The sequence below is a fragment of the Eretmochelys imbricata genome, chromosome 10, assembly GCF_965152235.1.
Source record: "Eretmochelys imbricata isolate rEreImb1 chromosome 10, rEreImb1.hap1, whole genome shotgun sequence".
Taxonomy (NCBI): domain Eukaryota; kingdom Metazoa; phylum Chordata; order Testudines; family Cheloniidae; genus Eretmochelys; species Eretmochelys imbricata.
This window is the reverse complement of record NC_135581.1, coordinates 13,672,370-13,689,148: the sequence shown is the minus strand read 5'-3', so window position 1 is coordinate 13,689,148 and position 16,779 is coordinate 13,672,370. Positions and strand designations below refer to the sequence as shown.

General features: G+C 41.6%; 1 protein-coding gene across 3 annotated transcripts in view; it reads right to left on the bottom strand.

The window, feature by feature from the left end:
- The window catches only part of PRKAR1B (protein kinase cAMP-dependent type I regulatory subunit beta), a 120,525-nt gene that overhangs the window by 96,883 nt on the left and 6,863 nt on the right, over positions 1-16,779 (bottom strand). The window contains exon 1 of one of the 3 annotated variants that reach the window (XM_077828856.1): positions 3,230-3,876. The exons of the other annotated variants lie outside the window; for them this stretch is intronic. Within the exon in view, the coding sequence (XP_077684982.1) occupies positions 3,230-3,241 (12 nt within the window). The 5' untranslated portion in view covers positions 3,242-3,876. Of the gene's footprint in view, positions 1-3,229; positions 3,877-16,779 lie in introns of those variants that run through there. 3 annotated transcript variants of the gene reach the window in all.

The window sequence follows — 16,779 nt, the reverse complement described above, 5'->3', positions numbered from 1 at the left end:
CAGAAGCAGCCAGCAGATCTGGCTCCCAAGCGGGGGGCCAGAGGGCTCCGCACACTGCCACCACCCCAAGCACTGGGTCTGAACTCCCATTGGCCGGTTTGCGGCCAATGGGAGCTGGGGGGGCCGTGCCTGCGGGCGAGAGCAGCACGTGGAGCCTCCTGGGTCCTGGCCCCCCCTAGGACCCAGACCTGCTGGCTGCTTCAAGGGCACGCATAGTGTGGTGCAAGAACAGGCAGGCAGCCTGCCTTAGTCCCCACGCTACACTGCTGACCAGGAGGTGCCCGAGGTAAGCCCATACCCCAACTCCGATCCCCAACCTCCTTCCCCAGCCCTGAGCTCCCCCCAAAACCTGGAGCACCCTCCTGCACTCCAAACCCCTCATCCCTGGCCCCACTCCAGAGCCTGCACCTCCAGCCCAGAGCCCTCACCCCCTCCCACACTCCAATCCCCACCCTCACTCCAAATCCCTCGGCCCCACTTCCCAGCCTGGAGCCCCCTCTTGCAGCCCAAACCCCACATCCCCAGCCCCAGCCCATAGCATGCACCCACAGCCAGAGCCCTCACCCCCTCCTACACCCCATCTTCCTGCCCCAGCCCAGAGCCTCCTCCCATACCCTGAACCCCTCATTTCTGGCCCCACTCTGGAGCCTGCACCGCCAGTTAGAGCCCTCATCCCCTCCCACACCCCAACCCTCTGCCCCAGCCCAGTGAAAGTAAGTGAGGGTGGGGGAGAGCGAGCCACTAAGGGAGGGGGAATGTAGTGAGTGGGGAGGTGGGGCCTCTGGGAAGGGGTGGGGCCTCAGGGAAAGGGTAGGGCTAGGGTGTTTGGTTTTGTGTGATTAGAAAGTTGGCAACCCTACCAGGAGGTGACACTGGGTTTGCTATCCACTAGGCCACCTAATCCATTAAGGACACTATTACACTGCATAATGCATAAGAAAGTGCCATAGTACTAGACCTGACCCTGTCTCTCATACCAATTATCCACCAAGGTATCTTCATTGCTTTCAATGGTTTAAATATTGCTGTGGGAAGAGACTGAGACCTACTATCACTTACGTTCCAAAATCTTTTTTTTTCAGTTGATCTTTAGAAGCTTTGAATTTCCCATGGGAAGATACTCATGGAGGAGTGAGTAAAAGAACAGACTTTGTCATGACTATGTTTCTCTTAATAAAAGAGTCTAAATCAAAAGCCACACATTAATCACATCACTGTACCCCTGCAAGAAGCTCTGTTCCAGGTTTCCCACAACCAGAACACAGCAAAAATGCTGGCTGACCTTTTTCAAGAGGTTGCATATTCTGGAATCTCCACTGCTGGGGGCCAATTCTAATCTCACTCCTGATTTATAACAGTGTACGCAACTCCCCTGAAGTCAATGGAGTTACATCCATGTAAAAACTGAATAAATGAGATCTGAGTCAGTCCCTGGAGGACAATGAAAATTGATGGCTGGTTTAGTGCCAGCTGGCCAAAAGAAAGGCTGTGTTCCAAATTGCCACTCCTGGAAAACAATATAGAAAACCAAGGGGAATCCCTGAAAGAGGGACTAACAGGGGAGAGAAACAGTATGGGGGAAAAGTCCTGGGAGTTACAAATGTGTGTGGCAGTGAATGGTGTTTATCAAATTGTATCATGATCCACTGAATTTGTTTAACTTCCCCAGAATTTAACTTAACAAAACTACTTTCACAGTAGCACTCAAAGTCCCCAGTAAGATTAGTGCCTCATTGTGCTAGATGGTGATACCAAAAAACAGCCCCTGCCTTATCCACATTCCTATCTAATTTGCGTGTAATACATGGAGGGAGTGGAGGAGGAAGGATGAGGGTACCAGTGATAGTCATGTGGTTAATTAACATCTTAACCAGTTGGTTTTGTTGACACAGGAAATGAGTTATGGTTAGCTCATCAGGTATGACACCAGAAAAGAGTGTGCTACATAAAATGTGTCCTCTTTTACTGGCACATGTCCACAACTTTAAAGCTTGTAAGAAAAACAGATGATTAATACATGGTTTGCCATCGATGTTTATGAATGTCTGACAAATCCAGCTATGCTGCTTATCAAAAAGTACCTTTTACATCAAACCTGATTGTATTGCTGGTGCCTGAGTTGAGGCACAAATTAGTGAGTCTCAAGCTGCATCATTCAAAATGACAGCTCCCAGCACATCCTTGTTTTGGTCAAAGATAATTTTTAAGATCTAGACTACTGAATTTTTCTGGAGACCAACAGAGAAATACAACTTATGGGCTGACGAAACGCTTGATTCCACAACATGCCAAGTGTGCTCCTGTGGGTGACGAGCTCCCTTTATTATTTGGAATCCAAGGCACTACTGCAAGACCCATTGTGTTAGGTGCTGTACATGCACAGAACGAACTGATTTTATGGGAGTATTCACCACCTTGCAAAATAGAGCTCCAAGGTACTGAAAATGTCTGCAATTCTATCTCAAACTATAAATCATGCAGTTAGAGGATGGCTAGACTGGATTTTCATACAGTCTCAGAACGGTGAATCATACATAACATTCACACCAGATTCCTCCCCACGGCACACACAGTAAGTGTCTGGATGCACCGTCGTATTGAGCAGAAGTATGCAGCGACAGCAAAGCAAACACTCTTAAAGAACATACAAAAGTTCTGTGCATCTCTAATTTTAATTAATACCTGTTTACCAACATCAAACTGATATATTTTTGAAGAATTTCAAATATTAATAACCCACACTGTGTTTTTAACTTCATGTAGTTCTCCAGTTGTATAGTAAACTCTGTTCATTGGTGGCCAAAACTACATACAGTTTCTCCAGACACCTGATTGCAAACCTATAAATCCATCCTCCTTCTAAGACAATATTCTACTAGTAACACTTTAATTCTGAAAGTACAATAAAAGGTACACTATTAAAACCAGATAGTCAGGTAAATAATTATATAACGTTACTTTGCACTTAACACTGTCTTTTCATACATGGCATATATTAATACAGAAAATGATTTATTTGCAATATCTGAATATATGCTTTCTCTTGTTTTTTGTATATTGTATAATAGGCATTTGTGAAGAATTAATAACTAATATGTCCCCTAGTCCAGTACAGATTCATAAAAGGTAAAAGGCTCAGTGAGGTAAAATAATATCACAATCCACACATCTCTTAAACCCAAATACAGTATAAAACAAAAAATATTAAATAATTATAAAAGTGAGTTACCATATGATTCATTTTAAAAAGAAGTCTCTTCGCTACAAACTCTCTTTATATAAGCAGCAGACAGTTGACTGGTTGGCTTTTCCATGTGCTGTTATTTGTAGTCTAGGTATGCTTTCCATTACTGAACTCAAGAGTGCTTTTTGAAAACAAAAGCATACACTGTGTCCAGGGTATTGCTCTCAAATAGCCATCTTCCTTATATCCTGGGGTAAAACTACATAAACAGAGCAAATATTCTGAAGGAAGAACAGACTCTCTTAAGATTAGTTCAAACACTGATCATCAGACATAGCTTGCTATGAATGCTTGTACAGAACTCACTTTCAAGTAAACACCTCACCATTCTTTTGTTGGCATGACAACGGGCTTTCTCACTCTCTGTTGGAATGGCACAGAGAATTCACAACAGCAGGGAAATCATATTTCCAATTTAAAATGATAGTCTATGGAGAAAATAGGCATACAGACCAGACCACTGTATAACAGGTGGTAGTACTGGATCAACTCCAATAGCAAGCGCCTTATTTTCTTGACTTTTACACTAGTAACTGCACTGACTTCAGTGGAATTACTCCGAACTTACACTGGGGTAGTAAGAGGAGCCTTGGGCCTGAAATGTGTAAAGCCACTACTATAATGGAACCACATCAACACGCCCAGAAGTTACAAATCCACATCACTGCCTTACAATAATATAAACCATTTCATCTACAAGGAGTGTGATCCTGCTGCCACCAAAATCATTTGGGTCCTGATCAAATACCATAAAATTCAAGGCAGTCCATAATATTGCCAGCAAATTCAAAGGGAGTTTGACTGTGAACTTGGAGTACTGCAGTTAGCAGCTTTGGTGCACGTAGGATTAGGACAAAAATTGGAAAGGGAACAAGAAATGTCATCCTTGCCTAGAATTTAAAAAAATAAAAATGTAAATGTCTGCAGTGGCCTGTGTATCTAACGTATGTATGACTGTAGCTAAGGAACTTGTCCTGGGTGACTTTGGAGCATGACACAAAAGAATTTAGTGTGCTGACCTCAAAGTAATAGGTCATTTAGTCTCTGATTAGTGTTTTCATAGGGTATGACACTGAGCATGAGCATGAGCCATGGTCACAATGCTGAACAAGTGTTTGAGTTAGTCTCTTTCTTTCATACTTCAGTTCAAGAGTATGTTTCCTAACCCGTAGACTCTCTTCTCTCTGAGTTGGTACATTTTCAAGGAGAAATTCATTTTCAGTAGTTCCTCCTCCTGTATCAGCTTTTTATGCTCAGTCATTGTCTGAAAACTCAATGTGAAAGCATAGAGACCTATGACACTTGACAAGGTCCAAATCACTGTATAGCTTTACAATGACATCCAGAAAGACTTTCAAAAGCAAAGCTGGCCATTAAGTTTCATTAAGTGATTTCCACTTTGCTCCCCACACGTTATTCACTTTGTTCTAAAACTGCCACCCACACAGAGTGCTGTCCCACTGAAATATTTTCTCGTTTTCCAAGTTTAGTCCTCAAGAAAGTTTCCTAATTGATGGCCCTGAAGTCTGTGTCCTGTTTATCCACAGACAATGTACAACACTGTTAATGACTGAGCAATCTTCCTGATTTTTTGCCCCCAGAACTGACCTGGAGTGATCACCACGAGGGAGGAGAAAGTAATTCAGTTTTCATGACCATTCAGTTCTTGCTAGAGACTGCCACCTGGAATTATAAAGATTAAAACTGCAAAAGATTTATTAGCTCAAACTATTCCACTTTGCTGGCAGTGCCGGATTGATCTCCTCAGTATGGGACTCATTCCAAGCCCATTGAAGTGGATGGAAATTTTGGAGTTCTCTACCCCATTCCTCTGACTCTGCAGTCCTCACATCTCTGACTGCTTTTCTGTCAACTCCTCACAGATGTCCCCGTTCCATCTACATCTCAACAGGGAGAAAAATGAACTTCTTATCTTCCCATCCAATCCTGTCATCATCACCACAGACAACTCCACTATCTGCCCCATCATATGGGCTCGCAACTTCAACGGGTCTTTTTGACCCAATCCTCAGCATTGCCCCACCTACATCCAGGCTGTTAAATGCTGTCATTTCTTCTTCTATGGCATCTCTGAAATCTGTCTTTTAATAACCACCCCCTACCACTAATGTCCTTATCCATTTCTTAGGCTATGTCTACACTACAGCCTATGTCGGCAGAATTTATCTTGCTCAGGAGTGTGAATAAACCACCCCCCTGAGTGATATAAGTTACACCGACACAAGTGTTTGTGTGCATACTGCTATGTCAGCAAGAGAGCATCTCCCACCAACATAGCTTCTGCCGCTTGTGAAGATGGTTTTATTATTCCGACAAGAGAGAGCTCTCCCGTCGGCAGAGCGTCTTCACCAGATGCATTGCAGAGGCGCAGCTGTACCAATACAATGATCTAAGCAAAATACTATTGCCAAAACATTCCTTTCTTCTTTGACTCTGCCTACATCCCGTTCATCTTCAAATCCCTTCACTGGCTCGAATCTCTCTTACCTCCTGTATCGCATTAAAACTTGTCTTCCACTTCAATGCCTTGCAGAATCTCATTCCGTCACCAGCAATGCCCTAGTTTCTTATATATACTTCACTATAAAGTAGCAAGGTTACGTTACAAAACACAGAAGGTATTTTCAATGTTTAAAAGCTCATGTTACCAAACAGAGAGAACTGTAGCCAAAGGTTCTGCTTTTAAAATCCAAGCCAAGCATGCATTTGTATATATATCTAGTATGTGAAGAAAAAATCACCTATATCTGCTTTGCTTCTAATAGCTAAACATCACTTCAGATTGAACTGTAAGAATATTTTGCTGTGCTTTTCAGCAACATCAATGCTTCTGCATGAAAGTTTTCAACTTTGCCAATATTACAGGATGTACAATGCCAAATCCACAGCTGTTTACTTACAGCCAGATTCTGTTATTCTCATTTATACTGGGGAATACTTTAATCCACAAGTAACTCCATTGAACTCAGCAAGACTATCCGAGGAATAAGGATTTATTTAGTGTAAGGGTGGCAGAAATTGGCCCTTAGAGCACAGGAAATAAAAACGATTATTTCTGTGAGGTAAATCATGAGGGTGCCTCAAAAACTCTTATTTGTGGTATCACTCCTCAGTTATCCATGTTCCCTGACATCTCACTGTTCTCCCCCAACATACTTCTGATGTATTTAGAGTGCTTTAGTAAATGACAGAGGTACCAAAAAGACGTGGTTCTGATCTGACAACAATGCAAATCAAATTGGAATCCTGAAAAATCAGTTCCTAAATTTCTTTGCTTGTGTTTACTGATTAAATGATACTGCTGAAAAGAGAAGACTAATAAATGGAGAGGAAAAAAAATAAAATTATGGATAGCAAATGACACATGAAGTCTGTGACACTACTTCCTGGAAACTCATCAGGCTTAGAAACAAATTTATTTTTCATGTTCTGTAGATAATCTCCATCGCCAAGACCCTGTGGCATTTCAGAATGTTTTAGAAACAAAATTACATAATAAATTACTATCATGTATTATTTATATAGCATTCACATACAGACACTAGGTATGTGGGGGATGGGATGCAAGAAAAGTAAGTGATAACTTCACCATTTGCTTTAAGAACATCTCAATAGTTCCACAGGTTGTGTTTAGTTTCTCTCTGATTCACTATAATCTCATGGTGTAGAGGGAAGGGAGCTGGGGTTAAATGGCTTTTTGGATTAAGTGAATTCTATGAAGGGATTTAAAGTAGGAGGGTGTTGGCCCACAGTAGGCTAGGTTGAGGACTCATGGATAGTAGGCCATATGGAAGAAGACATAAAGATGGGAGATGGATCAGTAAAAAGAGAGTAATTAGTAAAGGTGCTAAGGCACCTTAAATGGGGCCAGGGTTGAGACATAAGAGGTAAGAGCAGGCACAGAAAGCAGAGTAGATTTGTTCTTCATCAATATCCTTTTATCACTAATATTTACCCAGAAAGGCTGCAACAAGATTTTGCAACAGACCTTTCTTTTAAAATGTCACTGATCAAAACCGACATAATTTGGTGCCAAGTGTCTTTAAGATTTTTCCTTTGAAAAATCCAGATTTACTTTTTTTTTTTTAAAGCACAACTGCCATAAGCTTCTGGTGCTGCTCTAAATGCTATTCTTATAGCTAAACAATATTCCTCCAGAGTAGATTTGATGTTGATGAACCAGAAAAAAAGTTTTCTTTTTTGTTCTTACACAGACTCAGTGCTTGAAAGTGAGCAAGTGCCTATTAGAGGCACCGAGTGGACACAGTTAGTTATATTTCTGGGTGGGAATTCAAGACGGGGGTATTTTTTGTAATTTTAAGAGGAACCCCTAGATATTAAAACTGTCCCTTGTTGCTGCTGACATCACCTGGCAGAATGGTTACAGAAATATTGTTAAAAAGCACTTGATAGTGTCTGTTTACTTTAAAACCAAACTCCCTCAGTCTTGCCCAGTCTCTTACACATGTTTCAAGGTAGATCCAATTTATACCAATTTTACATTTCCATTTTATTTGCTATTATTTCTATCTCCCATGCACTTTATTTAGAGTGGTTAATATGGGCAAAGCTGTTTGACACAGCTTTAATAGCCTGATCCAGACTTTCCCCAAAGCATCTTCTACAACTAGAAGAAAATGAAATAAAGTAATTTAGAAATTAGGTTAGTGCCCTTGAGTAAAGACACAATGACCTTTTGGCCATAACTAAACTAGCTGCAGCCTTACTTAAAAGGCTCTTGGGAAGCCTTGCCCACCACACTGACAGAGAAAGGATATGGGGAAAGAGAATTTAACATGCATCACAGGAGAAAGGACCGGAATCTTTCATCTGTCTGCATCCTAAACTTTGACCTTACATGACAAGTCGGTATTATATAGTCAAAGGCATTTCACATGCAACAGCAAACCAAATTAGTGAAAGAACAGCTAAGCCATGTAAAGTAACAGGACCAGATCCTTGACGAGAAAAATCAGCATAGCTCTAGCACCAGTGACTTCAATAAGAGGAGAGTTCGACCAACAAAGAACTCTTTTGAAATTAATTATCACAAGCAGCAGGCAGATCAACCACTGAAGTAGAATAAAGACTGAACTGCTCTTGTACCAAGATAAATCTACACTAGGAATCCCTGATCAGTTTTTAAGCAATCATGTAATGCTTTTACCAGTGGTATAAACTCTAGCATAAACCTAGCATACGGATTTTTGCCACTATAACATCTAACCATGGCTGTAAAAATACCTTTGCCCAGTCTATGCCAGAGCTTATACTGGAGCTAAAATATGGGTTTGAAGTTCCCTAATGTATACAAGACCCTAGATGTGGTCTCTCTAAAACAATGGGGGGGGCATTGTGAGTGCTTGCACCACTTCTGCCTTTGCTATAGATAAATAGAAGACATCAGTCTCCAAGAATGTCAGTTATAAACATTAAAAATCTCATCCACTAATTAGGGCAAACTAGGCCTGCATTGAATCTTCATGCTTATGCAATTCCCACAGATTTTTCTGTATGCTCTTCAATTTCAGCTTTCACTTAAAAAAAAGAAAAGGAGTACTTGTGGCACCTTAGAGACTAACCAATTTATTTGAGCATGAGCTTTCGTGAGCTACAGCTCACTTCATCAGATGTATACCGTGGAAACTGCAGCAGACTTTATATATACACAGAGAATATGAAACAATACCTCCTCCCACCCCACTGTCCTGCTGGTAATAGCTTATCTAAAGTAATCGTCAGGTTAGGCCATTTCCAGCACAAATCCAGGTTTTCTCACCCTCCACCCCCCCACACAAATTCACTCTCCTGCTGGTGATAGCCCATCCAAAGTGACAACTCTTTACACAATGTGCATGATAATGAAGTTAGGCCATTTCCTGCACAAATCCAGGTTCTCTCACTCCCTCACCCCCCTCCAAAAACCACCCCCATACACACACAGACTCACTCTCCTGCTGGTAATAGCTCGTCCAAACTGACCACTCTCCAAGTTTAAATCCAAGTTAAACCAGAACATCTGGGGGGAGGGGGGGGGTAGGAAAAAACAAGAGGAAATAGGCTACCTTGCATAATGACTTAGCCACTCCCAGTCTCTATTTAAGCCTAAATTAATAGTATCCAATTTGCAAATGAATTCCAATTCAGCAGTTTCTCGCTGGAGTCTGGATTTGAAGTTTTTTTGTTTTAAGATAGCGACCTTCATGTCTGTGATTGCGTGACCAGAGAGATTGAAGTGTTCTCCGACTGGTTTATGAATGTTATAATTCTTGACATCTGATTTGTGTCCATTTATTCTTTTACGTAGAGACTGTCCAGTTTGACCAATGTACATGGCAGAGGGGCATTGCTGGCACATGATGGCATAAATCACATTGGTGGATGTGCAGGTGAACGAGCCTCTGATAGTGTGGCTGATGTTATTAGGCCCTGTGATGGTGTCCCCTGAATAGATATGTGGGCACAATTGGCAACGGGCTTTGTTGCAAGGATAAGTTCCTGGGTTAGTGGTTCTGTTGTGTGGTATGTGGTTGTTGGTGAGTATTTGCTTCAGGTTGCGGGGCTGTCTGTAGGCAAGGACTGGCCTGTCTCCCAAGATTTGTGAGAGTGTTGGGTCATCCTTTAGGATAGGTTGTAGATCCTTAATAATGCGTTGGAGGGGTTTTAGTTGGGGGCTGAAGGTGACGGCTAGTGGCGTTCTGTTATTTTCTTTGTTAGGCCTGTCCTGTAGTAGGTAACTTCTGGGAACTCTTCTGGCCCTATCAATCTGTTTCTTTACTTCCGCAGGTGGGTATTGTAGTTGTAAGAAAGCTTGACAGAGATCTTGTAGGTGTTTGTCTCTGTCTGAGGGGTTGGAGCAAATGCGGTTGTATCGCAAAGCTTGGCTGTAGACGATGGATCGTGTGGTGTGGTCAGGGTGAAAGCTGGAGGCATGTAGGTAGGAATAGCGGTCAGTAGGTTTCCGGTATAGGGTGGTGTTTATGTGACCATTGTTTATTAGCACTGTAGTGTCCAGGAAGTGGATCTCTTGTGTGGACTGGACCAGGCTGAGGTTGATGGTGGGATGGAAATTGTTGAAATCATGGTGGAATTCCTCAAGGGCTTCTTTTCCATGGGTCCAGATGATGAAGATGTCATCAATATAGCGCAAGTAGAGTAGGGGCTTTAGGGGATGAGAGCTGAGGAAGCGTTGTTCTAAATCAGCCATAAAGATGTTGGCATATTGTGGGGCCATGCGGGTACCCATAGCAGTGCCGCTGATCTGAAGGTATACATTGTCCCCAAATGTGAAATAGTTATGGGTAAGGACAAAGTCACAAAGTTCAGCCACCAGGTTAGCCGTGACATTATCGGGGATAGTGTTCCTGACGGCTTGTAGTCCATCTTTGTGTGGAATGTTGGTGTAGAGGGCTTCTACATCCATAGTGGCCAGGATGGTGTTATCAGGAAGATCACCGATGGATTGAAGTTTCCTCAGGAAGTCAGTGGTGTCTCGAAGGTAGCTGGGAGTGCTGGTAGCGTAGGGCCTGAGGAGGGAGTCTACATAGCCAGACAATTTAGCTGTTCTGAATGCAAAAATAGCTGTCTCAATGTAAATCAGACTACTGCCATTATACTGAGACTGCAACAAGACCGAATGAAGTAATAGCACCAAGAGAGGTGTGAACTTGCCCTATAAATTTTAACAATGGTATGTTTGCATTTAAACAATTTCAAGCAGACTATGAGCCAACAGCTGACTTCCCTCTGAAGTACCTGGCATTGGCCATTCTCAGAAGACAGGATTCTGGGCTAGATGGACCTTTGGTCTGACCCAGTATGGCCATTCTTATGTTCTTATTACTTTAATTTGAGTATGAATGACTCTCGTCAGAGCCATGGTGTCATAAATATAAAGGGAAGGGTAAACCCCTTTAAAATTCCTCCTGGCCAGAGGAAAAATCCTCTCACCTGTAAAGGGTTAAGAAGCTAAAGGTAACCTCACTGGCACCTGACCAAAATGACCAATGAGGAGACAAGATACTTTCAAAAGCTGGGAGGAGGGAGAGAAACAAAGGGTCTGTGACTTCCGTACGCTGCTTTTGCCGGGGATAGACCAGGAATGGAGTCTTAGAACTTTTAGTAAGTAATCTAGCTAGGTATGTGTTAGATTATGATTTCTTTAAATGGCTGAGAAAAGAATTGTGCTGAATAGAATGACTATTTCTGTCTGTGTGTCTTTTTTGTAACTTAAGGTTTTGCCTAGAGGGATTCTCTAAGTTTTGAATCTAATTACCCTGTAAGGTATCAACCATCCTGATTTTACAGGGGTGATTCCTTTACTTCTATTTACTTCTATTTCTATTAAAAGTCTTCTTGTAAGAAAACTGAATGCTTTTTCAATTAAGTCAAGGGTTTGGGTCTGTGGTCACCTATGCAAATCGGTGAGGATTTTTACCAAACCTTTCCCAGGAAGTGGGGTGCAAGGGTTGGGAGGATTTTGGGGGGAAAGATGTGTCCAAACTACGTTTCCCAGTAAATCCAGTTAGAGTTTGGTGGTGGCAGTGGATATTCCAAGGACAAAGGATAAAATTAATTTGTACCTTGGGGAAGTTTTAACCTAAGCTGGTAAAAATAAGCTTAGGAGGTTTTCATGCAGGTCCCCACATCTGTACCCTAGAGTTCAGAGTGGGGGAGGAACCTTGACACATGGACATTTCTGAACTGATGTTTGTGCCCTCAAAATGCTTATTTTGAGGCACTTTAGTTTAGGTAGAATTTTGTATACTTGAGAAATGAGTGAAGAGCAGCTTATCTGTTGAAGAATTAACAAAAAATATTGCTGTAGCTTTTCTCCACATATAAATTACCCCAAACAACAGTGGTGTTACTCCTTATCGAGCTAGCCAACCCCCAATCCAGTTTTCCACTAGAAATTAAATCACTAGGGCCATTGAATAGGGAAGATGTTGAAAATACTATTGTGCTGATGCTGAAAAATAATTAAAAACCCAAAATGAAAGCACTACACTTGAAGAGAGCTGGGTCACATGAGGTTGTAAACCCCTTTCAAAACAGCAGAGACCACTGCAGGAAGCAGGAGCTGGCAAGGTATTTAAACAAGCCTTAAAATTCTATCGCAATCTGATGAAATTCTGCTCCTGGACAATGACAGATCCAGCACTTCTTTTGGACTTCATTACCTTAATTCAGCAAGATTCTTTACTCATGTGCTTCAAGTTACTTATGTGCTTGTCTCATTGAAGTCAATGTTTTTTGAAAGTCAATGGGACTACTCATGCTTAAAGATAGGCATGTGCTCAAGTACCTTTCTGTATTAAGGCTTTAAATCACCTGATAATCAGAAACTAAAAGCAAAGGATACATCTAGACGAAGTAAGGGCAGATAATGAGCAACTTTCCCTCAGAGTCTGCCAATAAATTCCAGTCCAGCAATTCCCCACTTTGAGAATTGGGAAGGTATTGTCATATGGACAAATGTAAACTAAGACAGGGAGTTAAGTGATGCTCTAATTTATTTCTGACACATGGTTCTTAAGAGCACAATTTCAGAGATTCAGGTTTCCCTAATGAGTAAAATAAGTTACTAAAACACATCACTCCTGTGTTTAAAAAAATCTAGGTTAAGGGGTTTAAAAATACAAAAATTTCCCAGTCTAAACCATGTTTTTCGAGGCAGCCTGTTTGCCCTGTCTACCCAATCTATCAAGTTCTTATACTGGTGACCAGCACCGTAGTGTCTCAGTGCCTCTCACAGTTCAAAAGATATCATAATATTCCTCTAATACTTCATCAGGTAGGAAAATCTGCTCAATTTTTTGAGGGTGGTTGGGGAGGGGGTTGGGAGCATGTGTGTATGAGCACTATTGCGGGAAAGCTAACTTGACAGAATGAGCTGTACACTTAGTTCTGAATGCAGGGACGTTAACAGTCATCCTGGGAGTGAGTTTCATTGTTTTCATCTGGTTCCTGTGAAAGTTCTGTCTACTGGGCTCAAGAGGCTCCCCACTACTGGCTGAAAACCTTATTGCTACAGAGGAATGTAGCTATTATGAGAGGTCACGGCTACAGAAAGATGGTCTGACACTTGGGTAGCTAGGTCCCTGGGTGTATGAGCATTTATTATCAAGCTAATATTTTAACAGCTGTGCATCAGTTTACTACTGACTTTATTTCAGCAAATCTCAGCCCTGTGTTAATAGTAAACTTGATATGGTTTGGTTCCTTCTCTTTCTAGGCAGGAGATATGTGTGCAATTATCTGGGGATCACCAGATGGAGCAAGTACAGATAATCCTATTCTATTCTATACAGATAATCCTATGCATTCTATTACTTAATAGGTAAAGATTGGGGAAAATCCTGTATTGCTAAAACAGTGTTCTCAGAAGCTGTTCCATACACTGGTAAAGTGACCAGACTAATTTCATAGGTGTAGAGCTGCTGCTTACAGTGATGCTTGAAAACACTGGGCCTGATCATACAATATGTTGAGCATCTCTTGTGAGGCACTGAGTGCTCTCCTCTCCCACCAAAGTCAGCAGAAATTGAGGGCAACTCATCACCTGACAGGGGGTCCTCAGGACCCCACGAAACTGGCCCCGTGATATAATAATCAACCCCGCTCAGGCATCTGTTTATTTAAAACTAATGATTATTAAGAAGCTCATCTCCCTGTACTGTCTATTGGAGAAGAGGATTTGGCTAGCAGGGTATGAGAGAGTTCGGAGTCTACTGCTGCTTTCTGGGTGGGATGTTTCAGCCCTTTAATTGGCATTTGGCCAATATATTACCATGTATTTCATTTTCTTTCTGTGTACATGTGCTGAAGGAATTTGTTGATGGGTATACCTTATAAATGGAAAAGTAAAGTTGCTAATAATAAAATTCAATATAGTCTCTTTGCGAAGTGAGAGGTCTAAATATGATAATTGGCCAAAGACACCAAATTAAATGGTTCCTGAAGGCTAAAATACTATAATGTATTGCACCATTTTAGAGCTTTCTATTTCCCCACTTTATACAGGCACTAAAAGGTTCATTGGGGTTGTGGTGTGGGGAAAGAATCACAATTTGCTGACGAACCAGCCAAATAACTAAGATCTCCTGGTAGAGATGAGTGAATCATCCCTAAATATATCCACCTTCCCTTAAAAGAGCCATTTTACTGTCTCAGAAATGCGGTCCAGCTGAGCTGTCCATGGAGTATGGTAATGCTCTGCAAGGAGACTGAAGAAAGGCAAATTCTTTAGTCTTAACTACTCCAGCTTTTCGTTTTTCTCAGCCTCCAGTGCTATTCTGAGTTTGCTCTTCCCCAGTGTCTGGTTCTCTCTTATCCACTGCAGCAGGTGGTTGAGGGTTATGAGTCCAATCTAACTCCCTTTTACGTCACTGGGAGACTTTCCATTGACTTTAACAGGAGCTCGATAAGGAAGTCAACAATAATACAACCAATATGTATTGCTTTACTTAACAGAGACCTCCTCTCTCCTTGTGTGATATTGCCACAGTAGCAATCAGCTGACATGCTCAAACTTGAGCCCCCTCAATTTAAAACAGAGTGTGTTGTGCAGTGACTATCTATATTCTAAATTATGCAAGGTAACAAAAGGGCAACTCAGTCAGCTATATAAAATTGTTTATAAAAGCAAGAAAAGTTGGAGACAAATATTGGTACAAACTGGATTCACCTAAATCCTAATCATATCTAAAAAGAAAGCCCCAAAGTTCCTGCAGCTGCCCCCCTCTAAGTGTGTCATTTTCCTCCCCACCTTGTTTCCCCTTTCTTCTCTTTTTTCCCCTTCTGTTTAACAAAAGCCTTGCTGAGCCAGACAAGATAACTCCATCCTTTGCAACATTGCTGTAAGTCTGACCAAAAAGGCAAGCTAAAAGCAATGCCTTTAAACAGCCTGTGTCAGCTGACTCGGGCGATGGGTCTGTAAAACTGCAGTGTAGATGTTTGGGCTCAGGCTTCAGCCCAAACTCTGGGACCCCTCAAGGTGGGGAGGGTCCCAGAGCCCACGCTCCAGCCCAAGCCCAAATGTTACAGAGCAATTTTACAGCCCCGCACCCCAAGCCCTGCAAGCCAAGTCAGCTGACATGGGCCAGCCTCTGGTGTTTAATTGCAGTGTGTAGACATACCCAGAGTGGCTGATAAGATAGTATGCTCTGCCTGCCATCTCCAGCACCTAGGATACAAGCAAGAATGAACATTAGAGACAGAGACTAGGTTCTCTTTTGCTATCCTTTCTTTCTCTCTTGGTGTGTGTGTGTGCTTGGTTTTGTCCTAAAGGAAACCAGATACGTTAATTATTTCTCTTTTCCACAAAAAGGACAAGGTAATACCATCTAAAAAGTCCATCAAGCAGAGGTATCCCCCTATAAAAGGTTCTATATTGCTAAAGAGAATGGGAATAAGGGAAATTGTTCAAATGAAAACCTTAATTAATTCTTTAAGTTCCAAATGCTTTAATTGTTTTCTGTCTTTTTTTGTGTGTTCAACAAAAGGTTAAAGATTTTTAATGGCAGTTGTTACAATGTGAATAAACCAGCAATAACTCTCCATGGAACCCCAGACCACGCTTAATGGTTTAATGCTATAACAGTAAATAAGGGTTTTATTAACATTTTATCCTTTGTTGGGCAAGAGATATTGCCTTAGCAACACTATAGATGTGTTCTCTATGATTAATCATTGGCTTAGACAATTGCACCTTTGATCCAACAGACCCATGATTTGTTTACATTCCAGGCATGCTGCAAAGTCCACTTTTTCTTCCCTTGGGCATTTGGGGAGGAGGTGGCTTGGAAGAAATGGACTGTTTGGGGCTGTACTTGTTAAGGGTTACAGAGTAGCAGCCGTGTTAGTCTGTATTCACAAAAAGAAAAGGAGGACTAGTGGCACCTTAGAGACTAACCAATTTATTTGAGCATAAGCTTTTGGGAGCTACAGCTCACTAGCTCACGAAAGCTTATGCTCAAATAAATTGGTTAATCTCTAAGGTGCCACTAGTCCTCCTTTTCTTTTTGTTAAGGGTTAGGCTATTTTATTCTGGTTTGTGAAAACTCTATCTGTAAACTACTGATGTTCAAGGTCCCACATTTTGTTTTAAGCCCACTGCCTTCTCATTCAGATCTTTCGTTAAGAACCATCATCAATCCGTGCTGTGCCGAAGTCTTTGTTAAAGAAGAAAGTAATCTTAATGTCACTCTGGCCTTCCCCTCACAATCCCTCCTTAATGTTTTGTCACCCATTGCATTGTGTCCTTCGATATTTGTTTATAAACTCCTTGGGGCAGGAATAATCTTGACTTACCTGTATTGCTAGGCACCTATCTCACTTTGGAGCAATATAAAATAGTAAATAAGGTAAGAGCTGATGTAGTATGTTTAAGACAGCAGGACCTGGCTGTATTTAATGAACAGAAACCGATGTACTAATGATTCCCAGCAATTATTCTTAAATTCCTATATTCTGGAATTGCTATGGTTAGTAAATCAAGTTTGTGTCAATAA